The 26,623-nt window shown below is 41.6% G+C and overlaps 1 protein-coding gene across 2 annotated transcripts in view; it reads left to right on the top strand.

The window, feature by feature from the left end:
* LRP5 (LDL receptor related protein 5) overlaps nucleotides 1–26,623 on the top strand; it is a 129,091-nt gene that overhangs the window by 5,564 nt on the left and 96,904 nt on the right. For both annotated transcript variants that reach the window (XM_065755109.1, XM_065755110.1), the window contains exon 2: nucleotides 24,722–25,118. In XM_065755109.1, coding sequence (XP_065611181.1) covers nucleotides 24,722–25,118 — 397 coding nt within the window. The remainder of the gene's footprint in view (nucleotides 1–24,721; nucleotides 25,119–26,623) is intronic.

The following is a 26,623-nucleotide window of genomic DNA, read 5'->3' as shown; positions in this document are numbered from 1 at the left end:
TTTTCCACTCATAACAGTGAACAATTCAAGAAAGAGAATAAGTGAAGAGCTTTATTATCTGATGTGGAACAACAGGGGGTGTCTGTATAACATACCTAATACTCTTTCTTACTTGTAGCTTAATACAAAAGCCAGAGTGCCTGAAGAACTCTACGAAATAGCGTTGTGTTTTAAATCTCAAAATGGATCCTTTGTTTTATAGATGGTGTCACCTTTAAGCACCGAACCGTAAATTAAATTTGTATCAGTCACACCGTGTGTTGTGCATGTTTTTTGTGGGTTTAAAGTGACTTTAATTTAAGTAACTTTAGTTATAATTCTAGAACAACCAAGAAGCTCAGGTTAGAGTTGCCTGGTGGTAGGAATTTTGATGCAATTTCTCTTACAGTTTTCATATCGCTTTTGATTTTTCTGTTTCCCCTACATTTACTCAAATTATACGGTTTTATTATTATTATTAAGGGGAAAATGCATTAACACCAGAAGGCTGTTGATGGCTTACCTGGATGTACTTGTGCAGGGGCTATGAAGGCAAGCTGAACTGCTGTGTTAGTGGTCACGGCCTCAAGTCAGAGCCAATAGGATGAAATGCACGTGGGTAGCAGTCTCTGCTTAGAAGGTATACACAGCTGTGGGTGATTAAAATAAGTCTGTCCATTTTCTGCATCTTCAGTAGTTGAGTAGAAGAAATCTGTGCTGTGGAGAATTTTTGTCTGTCTGGGTTTTAACAGCTAGCTTTTTCTATCTGGATTAAGTTAAGACTATGACTTATCCGTGTGCTAAAACTCAGTTTGCAGGTGTTGGAGTGCTGGAAAGCACATACGCAGAAATAGTTAAAACATCTGGACCCACTTCGGCAAACTGCACAGTGAAATTCAGGGAGGGTGTGGCTAACACAGGCGTCTCTGACTTTGGCCTGCCTTGAAACCTGTATGAACCTGGATCTTCATCTCCCCTGACCTGTGTTCTCAATAACCCCCTCCCTCCCCCCTTTGCTGACTGTTAGATGATCTGTCGTGCCTGCAGAACAAGCCTGTGCCCATGGCAGGAGTTGGAGCTCAAAGATCTTTGAGGTCCCATCTAACTGGGGCCATTCTATGGTTCTGTGTCAGCTGAACTTTGGATTGCATGCTAGACACTTGGTGAGGGTTTGAGGTGTGTTGCCAGGTCTTTGCTACCTAATAAACTCTGACAAACAAGTACTGCAGATGGATAGCATTTTCAGATGAGTTGCTGTCTGTTCATAGCCAGCTTGTGGCCAAAAATGTGATACACATTGCGGTATTTGTTTTCTCTCAGAAGTGTTTTGCTGGCTCTGGTCATTTCCACTGGTCGTTACTGTCATCTAACTGCAACTGGAAATGATCCCCTGCTAGGAAGATCTTTAAAGGGCAGAGGGTTGGCCCTCCACAGTTACCCTAGCTGCTTTTGGGCTTACTGTCCACTACAAAAGCGACAGAAGGTGATGTGTTTGGAGCTGGGAGGCTGTAGTCCTTCTGCTAGACTGAATCTCGAATGGTTGTGACAAAATCCATGTGCTGGATGTCTGTTAATGCTGAGGCCATTCTGCTGTTTGCAAATTTCACTGCTTTAAACAGCCCTCCAGACGTTTATGGAAAGCGAATGCGTTTTGCCTGAGCCAGAGGCCTGGAAAATGCCAGGGCTTTATTTAGTGACTGGTCGTTGCTCTGAGTTTAAATGTGCTACCAGATAACTCAATTCCCCAGGGCAGAGATGGATTTGCTCATAGTTCAGAGAAGTGCTGACATTGGCAGAAGAAATCTCTTGTGAGGCCATGGCTGGCTCATGCTGAAGTATGTGCATGGGGAAGGGTGTGAGATGCTTGAGAAGGGGATATATGCCATATACGTCTGTGCGTGTGTATGTGTGAGTGTAGATATAATATGTATGTATGTTCTTATGTGCTTAAATACTTGGTTAACCAGTTTCTCCTGCTCTGTTTTCTTCTTTCATTCCAGTGGTTGTTTTACTGAATAACCTTCCATTTCTGGGGGGAAAGAAATAAAACAAAACAAAAAACCCTGGTTTTTACATAGGCTTCACCTCCATATCTTTGTATATAATTTTAAGTAAGAAAGTTCTGCAGTCACTCCGTGTTGGACTGGAACTCAGCATGCCTGGGTTTGTTCTTCGTGTTGCTACTGCAGTCTGTGAACTCCAGCCTTGCATCTGAGGAAAGGTGATAGATGATCCCTCTGAATGCATCTTGGAGTGCTTTACACAAGAAGCACCTCAGAGTAATCTTTTCCTATACATATGCTTTTTAAATAACCTTCTGGCAATAAACCTTCTCTATTTGACTGCATTATACTCCTTTCTTAGTGCATGGTGTTACGTTACAAGAAAATTAAGCTGCACACTAGCAGAGCTGTAGAAAAGTATCCTGGAAAAGGCAGGAAAGTGCGTGTTTTATTAACCAAAATTGCATGCATGATCAATTCTGTGCAGCTAAATCTTTGATCTTGTGTGGCCATCACCTTCCAAACTCTTTCTTTTATAATTCCTGTGTGGTGTATCTTTCTCCAGTGATGGTTGCATTTCTTCTCAGCCAGTGAGCTCTTCTAGGCAGGGATCTGGTGTATTATTTTTCTTTTTACCTGCTTGCTTTCTGCTATTTTCCCACTGTCTGAAGAACCACGATTGCTAAAGGCTGTAATGTGTGTAGGTGGCTAATTAAAAACAGTGGTCAAGAGAGCTCTTGGAAACTTGTTGGGTTACTTCTCTGAGCAGGATGATGAGACAGCATCACTGAATGGAAGGAAAAAAAACAAGACAGAAAACCACCACCCTCCTTTTCCTGGTAGCTTGAAGAGCCAACTTGCTGTCCCCTTAGCATGTGGCTCTGCCAATGGTGTCTGCCCCCACAGACTTGGTGTAACTGGAGGAGCTGCAGCATAGCCTGTGTTTGAGGGCTGTTGTTAGGCTCTGGGCCTCTCACACAATGGAGAGAAGTTGATTAGGTAGAAGTGGCTTTGTCTTGTGACCTGTTCCAAATCACCTCTCAACTTGCCTGGTCCGTGTTAATGTCTTCATTGTCATTGAACAGACTTAAGTGATCCAGGATTCATTTACCTTGGGGATTATCACCTCAACACATGCAGCCCTTCTCCGTCCTGCTACAATAATTACAGTTCATGGAAAATAACTCTGGCTGCTGCTCCCCAGGGTGTGGAACTGCTGGCATCTGGAGATAGAGCACATCTGGTGCTGGTCCTCAGAGGCAGGAATTGGCCAGGCAGAGCTTATTGCATACGGGACCGATACTGGTGACTTGTTTACCTGAACAATGGCTAGGGGATCTTCTTAAGTGTTGGCTTTTCACCCGCTCTTGCTTATTCTTTCTTTTTCCCTGAGAAAGTCTGTGTAGTGAGGGAGGGTGTGGAGTTCTGCTACATTCTTGATGCAGCTAACCCAGTACCTCAAGCCACTTTTGCTCCTTGGGCCTGTAGCTCTTACACAGGCAAGAAGCAAGTGTACAGGCTGACATGCCCCTCTAGAAGGCAGCTGGGAGACCATGTTGCTGGCGTGTATTTGTGCTTCTCAGACTCTTAGATTTCATGGGATCAGTGTCACAGGGACATGCAAGACATTGTCCTTTTTTAAGGAGATGCACTTTTGAGAGTGTCTGAGGGATGTTCTTGGAACCTGTTTCTATCACCTTTCTTGTATCGATTCTGAGGCTTCTATGAGGTAACAGAACTTGCTTCATCCAAGCTGGAATATGAATTCAAAATTGGGCAGCTATTCCAGAACTCTCCCAGGAACGCTCTTATTTTAGAATGGTTTCCACACAAAGATCTGTTCTGAAATACTTGACTGTAATTCTTTCCCAGCATTAGGCTTGGAGCTTGTTTCCAAGTATAGGAACTGGGACTGTATAACAGGCTCACTGTATTCAATCTGAATATTATATTATTATTAGGTCCTGTCGTGATGTGAACTCATTGACTAGCATGGTTCTTTATAACACAACACTTGTTGATATGCTTGTTGGCAGCCTTTTAGGACCTTCTCATCCATTAATGCTGGTTTCTGAGGGAGGATGCCTTCTTTCCTGAATTTCTTCTCTGAACTCATAGCTAAGGACTTATAAGAACATCTTTGAGGCCATGTGGGAAGAGTGCCTTTGGGATGCATGTTTCTGGGGTATGACACTTTGTCACTGCAGGAGTAAATTGAAGGACTGCTTGAATGGACAACAGAAAAAGAAATGCTTTGTTTTGGAGTCCACGTGGCAGAACAGGTACACTGAAAGAAGTGAACCAGTATGTGGCAGAGATTTGTTCTTCTTGTAAATTCTGCTGTTCTTGAATTCCAGCTGCTTGTCTCTATGGCAGTTCTGCAGCTGTTAATGGGAGGAAGCTGCTTTACACTTTTTTCCTATGCTCAGTTTGAGACTCTAACTGCAATTTTCTTTTTTTTTCTTGGTTTGTGTCAGAAACCAAAATGATTCCATGTCTTTCTTCCCTGTTGTGTGACTGTCATTGCTACACCACTGTGTTGACAGGATCTCATCATTGCTTCAGTAAAACATCATGGCAGTTTGGAGGCCGTGTACCCACTGGTGCTTAAGAAATGCTTTTGCATGTTTTCTGGAGTCTCCGGCATGAACACATGGTGCGTGGAGAGATTGCAGGGATGAAAATGCACCTTGCCAGCTGCTGTGCTCTGCATTACAGCTGTGTACAATGCTTTGTCCTGCACAACTCATCTGCCACTTCATTGTGAGTCAGAAGCAATGCATTGAACTTTATAACAATCTCTAGGAGTTGTCCAGGAAGGACAATTTTGATAACGTTTTTTTTTAACTGGAGAATTGGTATGCAAGAATATAGCAGCCAAGCTCAGTGGGAGGTGGGTAAGCATTATGTGCACACACTTAAGATAGTAAAAAGAAGCTTTAGCACTAGTTTGTTATTATAAAGTCTGAACTAACGTTGACTGTTTATGTAAAGGAGTGGGCTTTGCAGGTTTATTTTCTTATTTAAACATCAGCTGGACACTGGGAACCGATTTCAGTGAGTTGTGTTTGCTTAGTGTGCTTGGCATTTAAAGGTTTAACTGCTTGAGCTATCCAAGCTCGGTTTCAGAAATTCTGAACTTAATGAGGGTGGTAAGATAGGTAGTCTTTAGTTATTATCTTTATGCACGATGTCAGTTGTATGCATGGCCAAAAGTGAGCGTTCTGTTAGCTTCATTTAGAAAGACTGAATCAAGGAATGGCAATCGATTCAAAGTCCTATCATAAACACTGCTTATTTCTAGAAGGATCATTTTTGCTGGAACATTAACAACTGGGTCTGTCTGCAGCAGGTGGTGTTCTGCTCCAGTTTTTCTCCCAAGTCCTGCAGAGCATACGTCAAATGTGTGATCAGACTGCTCAGTACTGCAGCACTTCCAGCCCTGATTCAGTCGGTGAGCTGACGTCAGCGGTGCGTTGCGAGGCAGTCATGTTACAAAATGCTTCCCTGTGTCTGAAACAGCATGAAACTTTCTGGTTCTGACAGAGGTAAATTCACGTTAAAAACTGTTCTCAAAACAAGAATCCCTGAAACCTGTCCATCAGCAACTTCAAAGGACAGTTTTCCATACAGTTGTAGAATTGGCAACAACAAAAAAGGCTCTATTTGAATTGCATACGGAACTTTGCATGCAAACCCCAAATAGCCCAGAATTCGGTTTATCTGCAAGTTACAGTTTAGATTTTAATTAAGTTTTTCATGTTCCCTGGTGTCTGACTTGAGATTCAAATTGCATGCAACAAGTGGTTCTCCTGTTGTTTCCTAAATGCTATGCAGGGGTGTTTTGGTTTGGATTTTTTTTCTTCTTTGTTTCATGTCCTTTTTTGATAATTGAAACAATATTTACGCACAGATTGAGTGTCATGGCACTCAGTGGATTGACTGACTCGAAGTGAGTGCTGGGGAACCTCTTCTTAGCTAACTGTTGCTTTAAGCCTGAAAGAAGAGGAATTTGGTTGCAAAACCTGGTGTAATTTAGCAACAGTGTTTCAGAGGGAGTGTTTTGTCCAGTGGTTCTGGTTTGGGCAGTACCCAGCATCCATATCATGGTCTGTGCAATGACAGCACAAAAATGTGTGGCCGCACAGCAAATGAGATTTGGAGGACTGGTTGGGCTGAGAGTAACCTCCTTCTGTTACAGGCATTACCTTTTCTTTTGTGAGATTGATTTTCCTTGCTTGTTTCTTTCTTTTTCATTTTTTTTCCCCCGTTTTTCTTCCCCTCCTTCTTCTTTCCCCAACCAAATTGTTTTCCTGTCTTGGTTTACAGAAGTATGACAGCATAACATGCAGTTGGGGAAGTAGAGCTACTGGGTGAAAAGTGATTCGGCCGCAAAGACAGCTGTGTGTATTTGTCCTAGTGCTGTCTGGGATCAAGTTAATTTTCTTCTCAGTAGCTGTATGGTGCTGCTTTTGGGATTTTTGATGAACATATTGGTGATAACACAGTGATGTTTTAGTTGTTGCATAGCAGTGTTTTCACAGAGCTGAGGACATTTTAGGAGGGAACACAGCCAGGACTGCTGACCCAGGCTGAACAAAGGGATGTCCTGCACTGTGGGCATCAAGTGAGGAGTGGGGGACGTTCAAGGTGATGGCATTTTTCTTCCCAAGAAGCCAGTCCCTGTGCTGAACCACACTTTCTTAGGAGTGGCCAAGCACCTTCCTACTTGTTGGAATCAGTGAATGAATTCCTTCTTTTTCTTTGCTTGTGCAGCAGCTGGAGCTCTACTGTTAAACTGTATCTAGGCCCAGGAGTTCTCTCCCTTCTTCCTTTCCAGTTCTCTGCCCCATCCCACCTGGGGAATAGTGAGTGAGTGGCTGCATGGTGCTGTGCTGAGCTTCTGCCAGGTTCCAAAAAGCAGGAGTGTTGGGCCTGTGTGTAACCAGCTTCCCCCTTGGGGGATGCAGAGATGCTGCATTGCATTGGCTGGAAAGCAATAGCAACTCTTGATCAGTGGCTTCGTGACTGCGCTTGCAGCAGAAATGTGTTATTAAATACTTGCATGGGGGATGGGAGGGGGGAGACACTTAATGATACAGGGCAAAGTATGACTTAAATTTTTTTTTGTGGTCTAATAAAATTGTGATACTGAAAGATCAACAATTTAATGGGTGTGACATGCTGAACTTTGAAGGAAGGGCAATGCCACATGTTTCCATGCAATTCAGATGTTACACAGCCTGTGTTGTTTCGTTCTCTGTTCTGTTTTTTTTTTTTTAATTCTAAACTCAATGTGTTATTTTTTGTGAGTCTTTAATTGTTTGTTCTGCACCTCATTAGAGACAAGAATAGCATCTTGGAGGATCTTCTGAGGAACACAGAAGTGGAGCATGTGTTTGCGTTTACAGAGTGATGTTACAGGGGGTTAATTGTACAGATTAGCTGTTATGCAGGAGTAGATAGTTGCTTTCCTCTTTGATGTTGTGTTGTTCTGTGGTGTGCCTGGACAATTACTGAACGAGATGAAATTTTTGGTTTGAAGGCTTCAACTTAAGTAGCCTTAAGAAACGTTTGGTGTCATTTCATGTCGTGTCTTATTACCATATTGAGTGTGTGTCAACACATGCGCACAAGTGCGTATTTGTCTGTATGTGAGAACACACGAGGCAGTCTGGGGTTTTATAAGGGTTTTATAAGGGAGGGAACATAATGCTGTAATTAGTGGGCACCTTATTATAATATGTTATATTGCTTGCTCGCTTATACTACGTTTGCTCTTCGTGTCGTGCTGCAGAGGTTGCCCCAGCTGAGCAGGCACGTCAGTCTGAGGTGCCCTCAGCTTGGGATGGGAGAAGAGGGCTTCTATCAGCTGTGCTTCGAGTCCCTGCTTGTTTGTGTGGGCTGGGTTGGTTGGTTTGTTTGTTTGTTTTGGTTTTTGTTCTCAGGAGAAAGCTGAGTTTCACAAAAAGCAAGTGCTTTTGCGGTCTAGTTTCCATTTAGTCTTCAGAGTTGGGTGTAGGTTTCCCTTTAGCTTCCAGTGCTCTGGTCGGTCGATCGGCCTTCCTTCTCTGTCAGTGTTACCAAGGCTGAGTGGGTGCAGACACAATCCTCAATTTTCTTGCCATTCTGAACCATAGCGTGGAGTTGGAAGTGTTTGCCGAGTTGTGCTTTGTTGTTGTGAAAGTACTGGATGTTTTCCAGACACAAAGGGGGATTGCTTCCTGCTCTGAGACTCCGCAGTTGAGTTGTGTCTGTGCTGCTGAAGCAGGTGTAGTTATTACACTGATAAAGCAATCTTGCTGTAAAAGTCCTGATAGAGAGGCAGTGCAGCTCCACACAGCTGATACAGTCTCAGGTGAGGGGTGAAATAATGCCACTGGCCTTTCACTTACTGCAAAGATTTCCTTTTCTCTTCATTTTTGCATTGAAAAAGCATGCTACATCTCAGTGTAATAATTACGTCTTCCTCTTTAGCAAGCAGGACACATTAGAGCAGGACAGAGGAAAGGGATACCCTGTGCAGAACAGTATAGTGAGATCCCCGACAGCCACAGGTTGTTTGAGTTAGCTTTGTTTTAGTAGAAATAAACACGTTTTGCACAGCCCTCTGTGATACCACTTCCTTGTGTAATGCTAATAGGCTTGTACCCTTCCTCCTGCAGAAATAAGGGGTAACTTTGCTGACTTAATGAGCTAATAAAAAAGCAAACAAAACCCTCACCACTGGATGTTTTGTCACCTGTGTTCTTTGAGCAGATTCAGAATGTGTTTTAACTGTTTGTGGGGAAAACCACCTGTGTTCCTGTTTCCCTACCTATCCTTCCAGCAGTGTGCTGCTTATGTTTGTGGTCTTATGATTTTGGAGATGAGCCAGGTGTCTTTTGATTACCAAAATGGCAGCTTCTATCCCTGTTTTCCTTTGATCTGACACTGGCATTTCTTTCTGTTTTAATTCCCTCCCCCTTCACCCCCCCTCCCCCTTTATTTTTTTTATTCTGCATTTGAAACAATTGCTGTGTAATGGAGCCTGGGAGTTATTTCTTTTGGCACTTTAATTTTCTGAAACTGGAGAATAGAGAAGGTGGAAAAACATTTAGTCACATTTCTCCAGATGCATTGTACATCAGGATCCACGTGCTATTTGCAGTACACCTTATCCAAGCTGCCTAAGGGTTGGGAGGACTGGGTGTCTAAGATCTTCCTTAATCCATTTGCCCTAGAAAATGTGTGCCTTTCGTTATTCTAAACTTCAGACAATTTTAGTTGGACAAAAATAAAAAATAAAAGGCTTATTCTGGCCGGACAGCAACCATGGTTATGGTTCAGTGTTCCACTTGACTCTTGTGGGTTCTCTTCTTGGCTCTGCCATGGGCTGCAATGGGCAGCCACAGGCAAGACCCTTAATCCCAGCCTTCTGCGGGCTTCCTTGCATTCTTAGTCTTGTGTATCTAAACAGAAAGTTCTTCAGGTTTGCAGCCTTTTATAATATGGCTGCACGGTATCATTCAGGGTGAGAATTCTCCATTCTGGCTTCTAGCTGTTACCATAAGGTATTGTGTAAAGCTGGTGCTTTTTGTTTATTTATTTATTTTTCTCCCCTTATTTCCTTTCAAGGGAACACGCTAATTCCATTTCATTTTGGACCTCTTTTATGGGGAACTGAAAGCTTTTTAGACGTTCGCTTCCTTTCTTGTTTGGGAAAGGCAGATATGTGTTGGGTTAAAACAATAATTAGGCCTGGCTGTTTATACAGGTGGGGAAGTGTGCGGGCAGAAGAAAACTTTCCAGAGTGAACTGGGAAGAGAAGAATAACACATTTTTTTTCCCTTTAACCTGCTGATGAGATTGAGGTTCACAGAAGCTTTCTTGTATTTGATGACATTGTGACAACTCCTCCTCTTCGTGCAGCAAAGATGGTTATGTCAGTTGTAAGTCACTGAGACTCAGTTGAAAATTTCAGCAGGTATGTAAGTATAATTTAAAAAGAATAGAATAAAAATCAAAGATGAGATATAATTTGTCATAGGTCTACATGAAAATATTCTGTAATCTTAATTTTGTGATTATGTGCGTGTCTAGATTGGTGGTCAGACATCAGACTTGTGTTATCCATAGCTGCTCATTTACTTCAGGACAAATATTTCACTTCTCCAGAGCCTGTTAGACAGACTGGTTAACTGAAATTCATTTTGTTTGTTTGCTCAGACCACGTTTGTGTTGATTTGTTCTGATATGAGACTTGAGAAATTAATGGCTTCAGCTTTATGTAAGTTTGTGTGCCTGCTGTCCACCCTGTTATCTTGTCTTTGCAAGGTGGGGAATCGTGTATTAATTGCTTATAGAATTACATTTGACCCAGAGAGCTGCAATAGGAATGGATGTTCTTGGGTCCTGGTACTGATAAACCACTTGGTAGATTACAGTTTCATTTCCTTTCTACCAGACCACCTTGTGCAGCCACTGTTTAAATATTCCTACTCTTTGCACTGATTCTGTGTAACCATTTCGTACCTTACAGATTTGTAACATACAAACATTTTTTTTTTTCCTTATGCAGCAGGGCACTCCTTCGAATTCTGTAACAGTGTTTACCATTTTCAAGCCATGCTGGAGCTATCTGTCAGTTGCTTCAAGGCAGTTTTCTGTGTGCAAATTAATATGGCACTGCACATGTAACCACAAACACTGGAAGCAGGCTGTCCGTTGAGATTTCTGGTATTTTCTGATTTTAGAATAAGAAGCAGCAGCACTGAAGCAGCCTCTTACGTGGTATTGCAGTTGGGCTTTGCCAAAATGGATAAGTGCAAGGGCAGTGCTTAAAAATAGGGATGGGGATGTGGCAGGAGAAAACCGTACTTGGATATTTCACATTCTATGATGTAAAGTACATGGCAGTAACTTTGCTGCTGTTGTTTTAAATGTAGTAGGCATCAATTCCCCCCACCCTCAATGTTAGGCTTGGTGCAATCTCAGAACTGCAGGGAAAACTGAAGGTTTGTCCTTTTATGCATAAACTTGTTTAGAAAAATGCAGGTGAAGGGGTAACTTCCTCGAACACCTAACACTAGCTTTGCTTTGAGTAACAGTTCAGGTCATGAACGGGGGGAAAAAAAAGCCTGTGGTGTCTCCTTTTAGATTCTGGATGCCAAATGTGTGTGAAAGGAGCAAGATCTGTTTCTGGTTGGTTTTTTTTTTTTTTTCCAATTTATTTTATTCCTCCTTGGTTTGGCAGACAACTGTCTAGCCAATAATAGTAGATTATGTAGTGATGATGGTTCCAAAATCTTAATGGATAAAATAGTGGTTCTACATCATTTGGAAAATTTGGCTTGTGAGTTTTCTTCAGGACTTCAACTAATACAGGCTTGACAAAGGTATGCTTGTTTCTGATTGGAGTTGTTTCCAATTTCTAGCTTGAGTTCCAGATGTTATGTTAACTCCAAAGGACACAAATCTTAAAATAAAAAGCTGGAAAGAGACTTTCTCCTTTTTTTCTGCACCAAGTGTATGATATGTGTCCTTGAAAATCTAATCTATTTGTCAAACTGCTCAGAAGTAATGTATGCTAGATTGAACTGGTGACAACTGCTGTTTGTTGGAACAAAACTATAGTCATGTCAGACTCTAATGTAGGTTCTGTAATACGACTTAGTTTTATTTCAGCAGTTCAAACATCTTCCCAAATAGAACCATCTTGTAAAGGGAAACCTGACACGTGGTGCCATGCTCTTGAAGGTAGCAGCAGGGAGAAGTTTTTAGTGACAGGTTGTGGTAAGGACTTCTTTCTGACTTTTGTGGCTGTATGGGTGCCTTCTAGTCTTCAATTGGTTTTATTTTGGTGATAGCTTGTTAAGAAGGGAGAGCAAATGCAAGATGAAGTGAAAAGGATTATTTAAGATAATGAAATCTGTAGTACTGTGCTTGTATTTATATCATGGGTAGTACTTAATTTGCTTCCTTTAATGTAGCACACACATACCATAATCTACTCAGAGCTTTGTAAATCACTCCTTGCTGGAGATTATTCTGCTTCAGCCAAGAACACTGATTAAACTAAATTCATTCCTTATGGCTCCTTATTTTTTTATTTTTTTTCCCTCTGTGAGGCCAGTGTTTGTCCTGCTGGAACGACATGAAGGAATATATATGTTTTTTCTGCTGTCTTCTGTATTATTCTATAAGTCTGACTGTTGTTAAGTGTTGTGGAGGCAAAGGCATGACACGTCTGAAAATTTAGCTTTTTCTGAAACATCTGGCCATAAATAGCTGGAAGTGAAATTTTGAACACAGATTCTCTAATGCTTCTTCAACTTTTGACAAAAGTTTGCCAAGGGTCTGAGAGGAAAATAAATCTGACTTCATTTTGCGTTAAAATGGTCATAGTAAACAGAGTAGAAGTATGCTTCCAAGATCAGCCGAAATTCCAGTCTTCCTTCAACTTAAAAAGGCATCAACTCTGAAGATTTTCATCATCTGGGTAGGATTATCAGTTTCTCTTACTACATACAGTTTCTGCCTTTTCAGAATGCATTGAATCATGCCTGTTTATCTTCCTATATTTGAAAGGATGCATGGAAAAATTTTGAAATGGTAAAGATTATTTCACTAGATTGTTAATCTGTAGTAGAAATCTAAGAGGTATCTTGCAAATGAAGCAATGGGAAGGGCAAGGGGGGAACCTTTCCGTTGTGTTGCATCAGGTTTTCCATTTGCAAATTCTGTAGGTGTAGAAGGACTGCAAAAATGCATTGTGTGTGTGTTTGCTGTACAGAATTTTTTTGGGAAAAAAAAAATATATACTCTTTTTTTCCTGAATTAAACTTCAGGCTTAAACTGTTTCTGAACTATGAGTGATTCAGTTGGCTAAAAAGGGTGCCGTAATGCCATTGCATACAGCGATTTTCATAAATTGATTCATGAGGCTGTGGTCGCATCCTGTGCTCTTTGGGACATACCTGCACTCTGCTGGTAATGCAAATTAATTCCAGTATTCCCTTCAGTGGTGGTACTGTTAACATGTGTGCAGAGTGTGTGGTTAGCTTGAATTGTTCTGGGTGAGCTATAGGTTTGTGAGTGAATGTTGCTCTGTGACTGGTGATATCCTTGCTTCAGAGACTGGATCGCATTCCTTTAGCAATTAGCTGGCATCTACCAGTTGTCACTGTGGATCCAAATACCTTTTGGAGAGGTCTCCTGCTGTTGGCTATATTAACTCCAACTCCCTGGGTTAGTCCCAAACGATTACCTAACAGAGCTGACAGTATGTCTCTCCGTTGGACAGAAGTGCTTGAGTAATGTTTTCCCTGAGCATTTACTTTTCTTTTGAGTTGGCAGTGTATGTGGCTTGCTCACTGATAGCTCAACTGTATCGCAAATTAGGGAAGATCAGTCTGAACTCTAGGCTGGAAATTGGTACCTCACCAAAATAATCCTGCCAGCAAATGAATACTGGAAATAACAAGAGGGGATGGCTTTAAGTTATGCCACCGAGTGGTTCTGGATATGGATATTAGAAAAATCATCTTCATTGAACATTGGAACAGACTGCCTGGGGAAGTGATGGAGTCACTGTCCCTGGAGGTGATTGAGAACCATGGAAATGTGGTACTTAGGAACATGATTTATTGAGCGTGATGGTGAAGGGTTGATGGCTGGACGAGACGATCTTGGAGGTCTCTTCCATCCTTTCTGGTCCTGTGAGCTTCCAGAAGGTCTGCGAAAGAGAGCAGTAAAGTAACAAAGTATACACTCCAGCCTAGCTGAAGAAACATAAAATAGTTGCTGTGCTACTTGTCTCTATAATGTTTCACTTAAGGATGCTTCCATAAACGCTGTTGTCATGCCTGTACCTCCAGCATCAAGCTGGCTCTCTGGATTTGAATGCGTGTAGTTTATATTCAGAAGCTGGCAGATTCTGTCAGTCTGTAACTATTTCTGTAGTTCGTGTCTTCAGGAATTCAGCCTCAGAATATCTCACTTGTTTTCTTGAAATAGGTGTCGAGCCTCTAGATATTCAGAATTGAAGAAAATCTGGGAGAGAGTAGAAATGTGGGGCCTTGAAATCTTAAAAGGTTGAATTAAATAATAGCTATTTAAGATTTTTGGTTCTGTTTTTTGTAGCTCACTAATTCGTTGTGAACTCATAGTTATTAATTGGTTTGTTGGAGTCTGGGTTGGTTATTTGGTTGGTTGTTTTTTGGTTTTTGTTTTTCCGGTGATACATAGCCATGGATAAAGCCCAAGCATAGGTGATGTGAGAAACATGTCTGAGGTGGGAGGGTGGCATCAAGACTTGGAAACAAGTTTTGGTCTGGGGTCCATAATGGGCAGGAGAGTAACCAGAGGCTGCATGGCTTTGGCCTTATTTGCCTTTCTTCTGTTTGCTTTCTCCTGTCAAAACAGGCAGGTTTTTCTGCAGATGGAAATGAGAGCTAATGTCCCTTCAGAACATAAGAAGGACCTTTACAGGTGGATTTGTGTCTTAAATATATATATGATGGCACAGAGAGGTTTGCTTTACTCCTGCAGGAGATGGAGAAGCTTGTTAATGTTGCAGTAGGTTTTCGTTTAACATACACTCTCACTGGTACTATGGTAGTAACTGGTGCCGATGCATTCTCATAAAAAGCCATTCTTACAGATGGCAGTTGTTATCTTAGCTGACACATTAAACCTGTGAGGTGTGGCTGATCGCTTGTTCATCAAGACATGGTTGTGAAAGGTGTGGGATTTGCTGTCTGTATTTAGGCTGGGATTTTCAGTGAAGCTTTGGCTTTCGTTGCTGAAATCTGATGGTAGTTCTCAGTTTTAACACCCTTGGAACTCAATATAGGTTGAAATCTAACCAGTCCCAAACTCAGCAGTTGACTTGTGGGTGCTAGTTTTCAGAGCTTGCTGTTAATTCCCACTTGGAAGAAAAATGTTCCAATCCTGAATAGAGTCCATATTTGCACTGAAGCTGTTATGTAGATTGTACTTCTTCAGAAATGCTACACTTAAAATCACAAGTTGCAGTGGGCCCCTCAGAAGAATAAACAAGCTGTTGTGAACAGTATACTTTTGCTTTTTTGCTGTGTCGAAACTGGAAAATCCTATGGCTATTTTAACCTCTGTAGAATGCACAGATGGGAAACCTGAGGTCAGGAAGAGGTGGAGGTTCAGACTGCAGAGACAATATCTGTTTAGCATTAAGTAGACAGAATTGCATGAGACTGCAGTCCTCACAACTGTTTGGCTGAATACCAGTTATGCAGTACATAAAGAGAGATAGCCAAGAGCCAGGAGTTTTGCAATAATGCTTAGAAATTTCCTCTTTTTAACAAAACAGACCAGATGAAAATTGCTTTCTTCTCCAGTGAATTGTGTTCTCCTCTAAACAAAACAGCTGAAGTGCTTGTGTGTCTTACCTTACACGTATCTGAGCAGCTTCATCTAAGTTTCCCCACATCTCTGCTGATATTTAGTTTTTTATTTAGTTTTTCAGCAGCTCTCTAAACACTGTTCTGCGTGCTGCTTGGTGGTCTCTGCTGTGTTGGCTGCTCACATGGGCTTGGCTGTCCTTCTTTACAGCTGCTGAACTCTGCTCAGAGATGATGAAATGTGCTGTTCCATGTAACTAATTTCAGTATTTGCTACAGGGATATTAAGGACAGTCTGAGAGCTATTGCCTCGTACACCAGGAGGGGAGTGCATGTGGTGTGCTTAATGGGTGGTCTGTGGGAAAAGAAAGAAAAGTTTGAGGAACCCCCCCCTTGAAAATATGTCCATAGGAAAATGATCTTAAAGATTCTCAGGGAGCTTGTTTCCACCCTCTGCAGAGGTGGGGTCCTGCTGGATTATGCCCACCAAAGCCAGTGGTTTGCCTTCTCTGGTATGTGAAAGCTTTTTACTTGAAGTAGGTAATGTAATTACTTGTGGAAGCAAGAGAAAACAATGAGTAAGTTCAGAGTGTGCTGTTGGAAAGTTTCAAAACACTTCTTGCCCTCCCAGAGAATCTGAACGAATCCAACATTTCAAAGAAGGAATGAGAAGAGAAAAAAAAAAAAAGGGGCTGGGGGAAGGGTAGGAATGAAAAATACCTTTGGATTTCTTCAGAGAAATCCTTTCACACCTTTCATCCAGGGGAGATGAATTAATTCAGGCCAGTTGAGATGAAATCATGTGTAATCAGAGCACTGTATTTTGCTATCAACAGCAGTGTTAGGAGTAACAAGCCATAGGCTGACAGACAAAATCAACGCTAAATTCAATCTTTTTGTCTTCGTAAAACACTGTTGTTTTGGGGGGAGAATCTTCCACAATGCAGAAAATAACACAAGATCTTAAAGTAAACCAACACCAATATCTTGCTGTTTATTTTAAAAGGAACAAACTACAAAAGCTGGCTGGCAGTTTGTCTTGGTATTTTACCATAATATTTGAACATTAGTATTAGATAAATGTACTAAATGCATCTGTTTTGAGTGGCTAACAGAGGAACAGTGGTGTGGTTGTTTTGTTGCTGGGATAGGTGTGTGCTTTTCTTGTTATTTGTTGCTGAGCGCTTCAAGGAACACAGATGAAACTCCTTTGCTGGGGCAAGAATTGGTTGTACAAAAAATGTTTGTGAGGAATGGCTATCCAACTGCAACCTTTTGAGAGCAATTCTACAGCTTTCTGTAGCATGTTCTGGTATCTCTGGTGCATGTTTTTTCTCTGTGCCCCAACCGTGCTAACAAAAAAGGCAAAGCCAGGGCCTGAAGAACCTAATGTCTTCAAGTGTGCCCTTTCTCCTGTCACTGAGAGTGCGTAATCTTTATCCTCTCCTAAAAGCTTTTACTGGCTGGGCTATTATTTTGCTTCTGTTTTTCTCCCTTCCTCCTCAGCACTTCTTCTGAAAGGAGAAAAAGTTCTTAGATTCCCATACATCGTGTCCTTTCTGAACCCACTGAACTTTTTCCTTACTCTTTTCTGTGGGCCCTAAACCAGATGTCCCTTGAGCTTATGGGTGATTTGCGTAGGCCTTCCCTCAAACACATTTGTACCTAAAGCTCCATGGCTTCTTGAGGGTACGTCAGTGGATGAGCAGCCTCATGGCAAATAGAGGGCTGAGCTCCAAGATGTCTTCTAGCAGTGGTACTCTGCTATACAGTATATAGTTATCTGCTCTGTGCATAAACATGGGATGTTCTTACTGGTTTAAAATAAAACCTTTCCCCCCCCGAATTTCAGACCTTAATTGCACTTGAAATTAAATTAATTGTAAAAGAGAAGGAAATTATCATCAGGTGGATTTACCTGAATGGTTAGAGGAGTGGGATATGGGAGAAGGCATATATCTCCCTGTTGAAGTGGGAATTTAAGCTGTCTGTCTCTAAAGAGCAGGGCCCTTACAGCTCATTGACCCACACATTCACTCCCTGACTCACAGAGGTGCTGGTGGCAGGGATAAAAGGCATAGTACTTCTGCTGAAAGTGCCTTGTGAACAAGTGTTAGGTTGGCCTCATGACAGCCTTCTGGGATAATTAACAGCAGAAGGGGAAGGTTTGTAGTGGGTGATTTTTATTTTTCTTTAATTTTTTACAAATGATGCCTGGCACATGCTGCTGAAGCACCTGCCCAGGTCCACTGAGGTTGCAAATGTGGGAGTAGAACTGAGGGGCCATGGTTTTGAGTCAGCTTGACAAATTGCTCTCACCTACCTCTGTTGCAGCAGGAGTATTCTTTCATTTCGTAATTACACTAGGAATTCACCTTATCTAGAATAGTGGGTTTTAGGATGAAAGTCGCAGTCCTCTATTCTTTGGAGGACTGTATCTGGCATGTTTAAACTCAGATCGAATATGTGTAGTTTGTACAGGAAGATCAACATTTAATCTATGTTTTTGAAGTTGGTGATCAATGGATTTCAGATCCTCTGCAGCAGCAGCAGCTGCCAGCAAAAAGAACTGGGGTCCAGAATACAGAGCTCAGGGTTTTTAAGGAAGAAAAGCAAAGTGTAAAATGAACAGGTGTAGCTGTGGGATTTGTATAGGCCATTCTCTTCTTGTTTTCTGAGGTGCTGGATTTATTTAAAGAGGTGGGGTTGACAAAACCCTTGGCTCCCATCCTTCCATGAACCAATCTCTCTCCTTTTTACCTTCTTTCCTGTTGTGTTGGTGGTTTGTTTTTTCTAATGGCTCTAGTTAGCAGTCTCTGTGTTCTGGCACATGAGCTTCCTGCTGCCACCAGCTGCTGTCTCTCACTCCTTGAGCTAAGCCATGAAAAATAGGGATAACACCCAACAGAGTGACGGCATGTGAAATAATTTCCTTCCCTGAATGTTTGGAAGCAGCCTTACGCTTCGTATCAGAGGCCTAGTTTCCACGTGTTCCAAAAGAATTAGAGCTGAACAAAAAGAGGGATCGCTTAAATTATTCTACAATTCCATACTGAGATGGCAGGACCCTTAAAGACCGCCTGGTCCAACTCCCCTGCAATGAACAGGGACACCTACATTAAATCGGCCTGACCTTGGGTGTCTCCAGGGATGGAGCATCCACCACCTCTCAGGGCAGTCTGTGCTAGTGTCCCACAGCCCTTTTTGTAAAGTACTTCTTCCTTATATCCAGTCCAAATCTCCCTCATTTAGTCTGCAACCATTTCCCCGTGTCCTGTCACAGCAGCCCCTGCTAAACAGTCCGTCCCCTTCTTTCTTATAGTCCCCCTTTAGATACTGAAAGAACGCTAGAGCATTTTGTCCTCTAGAACTGGTTTAGAGCTGCTGTGACTGTACTTACATGGTCTGTTTCTGTACAGCAGCTGTTTTTAAGTCTAGAAAGCTGACGCATGCATGCTGGCCCCATATCCCCTCTTAGCGTTTCTGTAAGACTGTACACACTTGGGTGCAAAAGTTTTGACATGTTTGTTTTTGCCATCTTGTGAGCCTGTGGCAGCGTGTGTGGGGGTTGTTTTTGTTCCATGGTAATGAGTGTTTTTGTGGTCTGGGACATGGACTGCTGCAAGAATTATATGCTCGTCTCTCTGTCCAGCACTATAGATGGCTTAACCACAGAGGTCTCCTGTGCGCTTATCCTGCTAAGAATTGATAGAATATTTACAGTATAAGCTGTTGCACGTGCTGTTATTTTGTGTAGCTGTGTTAGTTGGTATGCTTCTTAAAATGAGACCTTGGCTCTGTGTTGTGAGCCAGGCTCCCCGGTCCTTGGTTGCTCCTGTTAAAGGCACAGCCAAGCCTTTCCATGACCTTTAGCCCAGATAAATGTTTGAAGAATGGTTAAGCAAGGCTCTTCTCCTCTGCTGTACTCTGGGTTTTGCTCTTCCAGTGTTTTCAAGAGGAAGAACTCTGCATGTGCCAGGAATTGTCATGCCTTCTTCAACTGCAAGGGAGTGCAGACAAAACGTAGGCATGTGAACAGGTATCAAACAACAGTGAAAATATCACTGCTTAAAACTGGACAGCCTCAGCTTGTCTTACTGGAGCTTCACCAGCAACTGGTGATGTGCTCTGCTGTCAATGGTCATCTTCATATTAATATGTAAACGAGTATCAGACTGGTTTTCAGAATGATTACTGAACCTAATAGCAAAGACTGGTTCTGAAGGTCACATAAATGCATGAGTGCAATCGTCAGGGTTTTCACAGAATCATACAATAGCTTGAGTAGGAGGGGACATTAAAGCCCACCCAGTTCCACCCCCCACCAGATTGGGATGCCCAGGGCCCTGTCCAACCTGGCCTTGAACACCACTGGGGATGGGGCATCCACAGACTTTCTGGGCAGCCTGTGCCAGGGCATCACTGCTGTCTGAGTAAAGTATTGCCTCCTAACATCTAACCTAACTCTCCTCTCTTTGTTTAGAGCCATTCCCCCTTGACTTATCACTTAATAAGATAAGGGCATAGGTAAGTGAGCTGTTGTAGACTGCTGAAACTGATACCTATGTATAGTGGTTGACCAAATAAATTATATAGCGGGACCACAGTTCCTTTAATCATCTTTTCTGGGGCAGGTAAAAGCTATGATTCCATAATTTGCCCAAGAGCATTCAGAAAATCTATAGCAAAGCTGGAAATTGAACCCAGGCTAGTCAGGACTGCTTTCATATCAGTTAACAAACTCACTAGAAGCTGTATTTTCAGCCTCTTTTTGCATGCTCCTCCATATAAATAGCTCTGCCATAAACCCAAGGATATGTTTTCCAATTAGCAGAATTAGCAAAGCAGTGTTTGTTGAATATAGTTTATTTCTAGAATGGAGTGATGTTCTGCAGCTATTGTATGATTGTAGAGTTGCTGCAAATCTGTACCTAAGCTACAGAAGTTTAGATCGTTACCTATCTACATTTTGTTTGATATTTCATGAGACTTCATCTTCTCCTTTTGCTTTATCAGAGTATTGTGAGCTCCAACTATGTATGGAAGTTTTAACTATTTCCTATTATGGAAAAATATGAACTGTTCTAACTTTAATGAAAAAGAGAACAACTTTTTTCTTTTTTTGCTAGCTACATTAAAATGTTGCCCTTTCAGTTGGGTGGTAATAGGCTGTAAACAGCTTGTCCTCCACATTCATCGTTATACTGTTCATTCTTTTCTCTTTTCAAAATAGAAGTTGGTTTCCCTTTTCAAGCAATTTACAGTTGTCAGGAGCATTGCTGATCAAAATAGAACGTAGAACTAAGCATTCCTTTGAGACCCTTGTAACTTGCTAACCACAAAATCACTTCTCAAGCAAGGTATCTTGCATCTTGTTGTTTAACATATGCATTTGTTTGAAGGTCAGTGCTAATAAAAAGCTAGTTTTTGGAGTCCTCATCATGTCTCTCTCTTTCCCTACTGCCCCTTAGTAAAATGAGGCTTCAGAAGAGGCTGGAGTGGGATACAAAATGAGCTGACCGTGTGTGGGTTTGTATACAGCCTATAGTGAGAATGTTTACAAATTACTGCTTCCACTCAGACTTCTGTAGAAATGCATTGGTGGTTCAATGGAATAAACATGACTGAGTTTGTAGGGTGAAGAAGGCGACAGTGGTAAGAATAGCAATTGTTATTAACTGTCTTTCTGTTGTTAACTGGCTTTCCAGTTTGCCGTGTTGAGAGTTGTACACTAGACTTATGAAGATGAAATCATAGAGTGGCTTGAGTTGGAAGGGGACCTCATGGACCACCTAGTTCCAGACCCCTTAACATAGGGGAATCTTCATGTCTTTCAGGAATTCATGTGTATTAGTAGGACAGAATGACTTGAGGTTGGTTTACGTGCTTTTGAAGATGGACCTTCTATTCTGCATACAGGTAGAACTAAAAATTATTGTGCACCGTGTGCTGGTGGGATGATCTTGAATCTCCAGTGTGGTGGGTGGTTTGGTGATGGCATAGCAAATTAATTGTTTTGTCAACATAATTGGTTATGTTGCTTTTAGAGTTTGTTTGGTTTCCCATTCTAACATTTGGAGGGGAAAAAAAAGTTTGGCTGCCCAAAGGGCCCATCTCTTGTTTGTAAAGTACTAATGGTACGTATAAAGATAATTGTCTTACTTGTCTTTCTTGAATCACATCTACTTTGGTTGCCCCTTGTAGATTTATTGTTTGGTAGCTGAGAAAGTTGGAAGTTTGTAAAATTGTGTGAACTTCTGTTGGATTATCTCAGAGGCTCTATTTATTTGCCATACAGTTAACAGAGCTGCCTTTGCCTGCTGGTAGGGTGTCACGCTGCCACTGCCTTACAAGTTCTGACCTAAGGCGTTAAGTGCAAGGCCATGGAAACACATTTAGCCTGTCTTCTCACTTTGGTGCTTGTCAAGTTGAGAGAGGTTGTATTTCTTCAGCAGCATTCCAAGCCAGAAGCGATGCTGAGATTCAGTTCCTTTATCAGTTCCTTTTTTTTTGTTTTTTTCATCACTGCTTTTATTTTTTTCCTCTCCGTGCCAGCAGTTCTCTAAAAGGGCTCTGCAATGAGATTTGTAAAACACGTTCTGAATAAAACAGGATAGTGGGAAGGAGTGGAGAATTGAATATAATTGGCAATATCTGCCAAATGTGTTTATTTTTCTCTAAAAGAAATTAAATTCTCATTTGCTTTCAGAAAGGATGGACTCTGCATCTTTCAGTAATCAATCAGTTTATATCAATGTACAAATGCAGTCAAATCTTACCACAATTGCAAGCAGGTTGGTACAATTTCCCTGCTGGTTGTTCATAGGGAACACAATGCATCTGTACTTCAATCAGGACAACTCCAAAGCATGGAAGTGACAGTGGGCACAGTAGTTAATGCGTTATCTGTATGCTGTTGTCCTGCTGTGTGCATCAGTGGGGAAGAAATTTCTTGAAAGCGATGGGGAACTGGGGTAACATTGATACTGATTGGATTAGACATTGTTCGTGTCTGATCTTTAGTTAAGAAGCTGTTGAGTTCCTCTGCTGTTGACTGAACTTGATATTTCAGTTTGTTTTTTCCAGTGTAGCAATGTTTATAATGGCTTCAGTGTGGAAATGTCTAAATGAAAACTTGCCCATTCATATTCCTTAAAACATTTTTGGGATTATATATATATATATATATATATATATTTGTCTGTAGACTTTTTATGGATTTAGTCTTCAGCTGGATATGGGACAACTTTGGTAAGGCAATTATGCATAAATGAAAAATCCTCTGCCTCAGAGAACTTGTGACTTACACAGAGCCTGCTAACATCAAACTTTCCAAGTGTTCAGATGGTTTGGTATAGTGCCACTTAAAATAGACATAGCTTTGGGGAAACAATGAGTTGCAGAGAGGAAAACAAGCACTTTGCATTCTAAATGTTTTTTCTTCTGCTTTCAATAAGTAACCTGTTGGGCTTTCATGATATCACTAGTGCTTTTAAAGATGACAGAGAGAAGGAAGTGGCAAGTTAGGAAATGAGACGAGAATGTTACCAGGACTTCATTTCTTAACAAATAATTATCTTCAAGCTATGTAAACTGTTCTGAGTTATAAATGTTGTAAGGAGGAAAAAAAAGACATTCACACTGAAACATTCGTGTTAACAGTTGTCTGTGTCTTTGCTGTCCAAGACCCTCATCAAAACCAGCAGCTGATTTTAATTTTCCTTGTTACTTTCATTGGTACAGACTTCCTCCAAAACAAAAAAATAAAGCCACCTCTTTCCTGACTTGAGGAATAAAGGCCATGCAGGGCATTAATAAAAGGCTTAATTTTTGTGCATGTTTTTAGTTTCATCTGATGTTGAGTTGTAGGCCCTTGGCCTGCACAGAAATACACAAACTGCTGTCACAGATGTGCTGCACTTGGTCCTGTGCTGTGGCATGTATTCTCCAGTGCATGTGGAGCCAGAGTTCATGAGAAAAGCAATGGCACGTGATGGGCTGCCTGCATAGCAGACTTGTGACTCCAAGCTTGAGTGAAGTGCCTTCTTTTTAAAGTACAGGAGGAACTGAATCTGAAAGTCAATATCAAGAGCTAATCCTCATCTATTAGATACAGTAATGTGAATTTGAAACCAGAGGTATTTATATCACAGGCTTGAAGCCGTACAAGATGAAATAACATATCTGTCATTGCTGCTCCATTCTGTGTTGAGTGGCAAGCTTATGCACCTCTGCTGGGTATATGTTGGAAGCAGAAGCACTGAATAGAATAATGGCACGTGAGTCTAAGAGCTGGCCAGTGTAGGCCTCCAGCCACTGCTGCCTGATGTAGAAGTGGGATTGAGGTGGAGAAGGGTACAGGGCTTCAGAGTGAAATGCAAGGGCAAATAGAAATTTCATGACATAAGATCCCTACCAGGCTTCAGCCATCTGTAGAGAAGCTGAGGCAGCTCCATTCCTTCCAGCAGCTAGTGGCTTTTTCTGAATACTGGAATTCTCCTAACAGCCTGCAGCTGTGGCTGGCACAGTGACATAACTGCTGCTGTCTACAGCCGTACCTGAAGATGAACATTTTTCTCGTTTACTGCTGGATGAAGAAGGTGAGGGTGTATTTTTAAGGGAGAAATAAAGTGGTTTATTTGGCTGTTGCTCAGTGGTAGGTCTGCTTAATGTTCTCTTCTGAAAGAAGCAGTGGGATCAAATCATCCCTTTGCCTGAATCTACCCTTTACCTCACTCCCCATTTATAGTGGGTCCTCTGAAGGACCCACTTTTGTTCTTCGTTTCCTGGAGTTTTGTAATACTCTGTGGGGAGGGATGAGTTGAAGGCACCTTGTACGAGCATTTCAGCTTGTGGTGCCTAGTACTGCTAGCTTCCAGCCTGCTACTAAAATGTATCAGTATTGTCTTCTGTGTGCCTTTCCAACATCATGAGAAACTTTAAACCGTGAAGAATTTTATTCTAAACTTGGGTCATGAATTATTTGAAAGGACCTGTGCACGTGATTTGGGGCATTCACAGTTAACATTGGGCAGAAAAGATGGCAACATTAACACTGGAAATACCTTACCTGTGTTGGTCTTTACTTGTAATGCTAATATTTAAGAGTGAATTCTACATTAGTTTTGGACAAACTGTTAGAAGGGCCTCTGTCTGAAGACCCTGTTGTGGGTAAGAAATTGGCTCTACTCATCCCTGTCTTCTCTTTTAGTCCTTTTTCTGCTGAATGGAGGCGACAGTTTATGGGTACTGTGTGTTTTTCTTTTCCTTGTTTCTTCTGCTGTAGTGCCTGCCCTGGTGGTGCATTTATATTTATACCTCTACTTTATATTATTATGTAGTAATAATGCTAATGTGTTTTTGTTTTTTCTTCTGTAGCGTCTCCCTTCCTGCTTTTTGCCAACCGTCGGGATGTTCGACTTGTGGATGCTGGAGGCACGAAGCTGGAGTCCACTGTGGTGGTCAGTGGTTTAGAGGATGCTGCTGCGGTTGACTTCCAGTATTCGCAAGGCATCGTTTTCTGGACAGATGTGAGCGAAGAAGCCATCAAGCAAACTTACATTAACCAAACTGGGAATGTGGTGCAGAATGTCATCATTTCTGGTCTGGTTTCCCCGGATGGCCTGGCATGTGATTGGATTGGGAAAAAACTTTACTGGACAGATTCAGAAACCAATAGGATAGAAGTCGCTAATCTCAATGGAACATCTAGAAAAGTTCTCTTCTGGCAAGACCTCGATCAGCCCAGGGCAATAGCTTTGGATCCAGCTCATGGGTAAATATTAATTTGACTTAAACGCTTAAACGGATACCGTGGTGATTTATGTTGGTTTTTTAGTTCTGGGAAAGAAACACGGTCTTTTGTTTCAGTTTACATTTTCCCAAGGTATTTTTCTCAAGATCTATAACTGAGCATATGTTTAAACTTAAATATTTTGTGGCAAGAAATGACAGCCCAGAGCCAAAAAGAAAAATACTGCTGCTCTTAGGTGCCAAGTCAAATACTCAATTGGTATGATTGCCTAACGTATTCATTGCGCTTCTGAAAGGCAATTAATTTTTCAAGCCTTTTTTATTGTTATTTCCTCAGTTGTCTTGTCTGGTAAGTTAATTTTCCTTTGGTATGTGATGTCTAATGTGTCTAGTCAGCAAGGTGCGTATATCTCTGAGTCAAAACAAATTCTTGCTATGCTCTGGTAGATGAAACCAGGATATTTTTAAGTGGTGATTTTGAACAATTATGTTTGTTCTGGCAAGTGAAAGAGCCTAGGTGAAGTCAGGGGCTCTTAATGCTTTAAGATGACCAGGTTAGGATGTAATAAGAGAACGGGCTGGATGTGTTACTGTGGCTAGCCAGGTGCTTGTAGTGCTCTTGAAAATACCGGTGTCCCTTTACAGCTGCCCGTTCTTCACTACCCCCATCTCTGCACGTGTGCTATTTGCTACTGTATGCATTAACAGTAGTGACGTTCACTTTGTGCCCTGTATTAACTGCAGAGATGATTGAAAGTCTCCTATGCTAGCACTGTGGGCACCCTCTGGATGGAACCTTCCTCCTCAAGGAAATCATACTGTATACGATAGTGGAGTGTTGACAATAAGGGGAATGGCAAAGCTCACAAGCAAGGACATTTGCTTTTAAACTACTGTCACTTGTACTTTTTCTAAGGAGATTCTTTATCTTCCCATCTGTTTGGTCTGTGTGGTTAGGTGTCTGACCTTTAAGAGAATCTAACATCAGCTGACGTTTTCACCAAGCCTACCCTCTTTGTAAGAGGACACTGACTTAATACAAGGGTTTAGGATAAACCACAAATATAGTCATATTATTCTATATTGGCAAAATGGAAATCACTGCCCTGGGAGATGGGCATTTTCTGGAGGAGCCACCTTCTTCACGTGTGTGATAAGTGAACACTGGAACTCAACAATGTGATCACCATATTAGCAACTGCTGTACTGCAGACTGAAGCTCTGAAAAGTTATTTTTCCAGTGATCCCTGCATAATGCTTTCCAGATGCATGGAAGGAGTTATGGGTACATTTATGATTAATATATGAAAGATACACAGGTTCTAAGTGAAACTGTGTGTACCCAAAGAAACAGAATTCTTAATCCTCTTGACAGGCCAAGTGCTGGAGCTGCCTGTATTTCCCAGATAAGTGGTGGAAAGAGAAGTTATAATCAGGAAGAGGAAAAGTGGAGTGACTGTGTTGGACCACGGGACATTCAGGAGGGATTTTATCCTCTCAAGTCCTCACTTCACTTCTGCTACTCTT

The sequence above is a fragment of the Cyrtonyx montezumae genome, unplaced genomic scaffold (genome assembly GCF_038088225.1).
Source record: "Cyrtonyx montezumae isolate F1298 unplaced genomic scaffold, pur_monq_1.0 scaffold_10, whole genome shotgun sequence".
NCBI lineage: Eukaryota > Metazoa > Chordata > Aves > Galliformes > Odontophoridae > Cyrtonyx > Cyrtonyx montezumae.
This window is presented reverse-complemented; position numbering and strand designations above follow the sequence as displayed.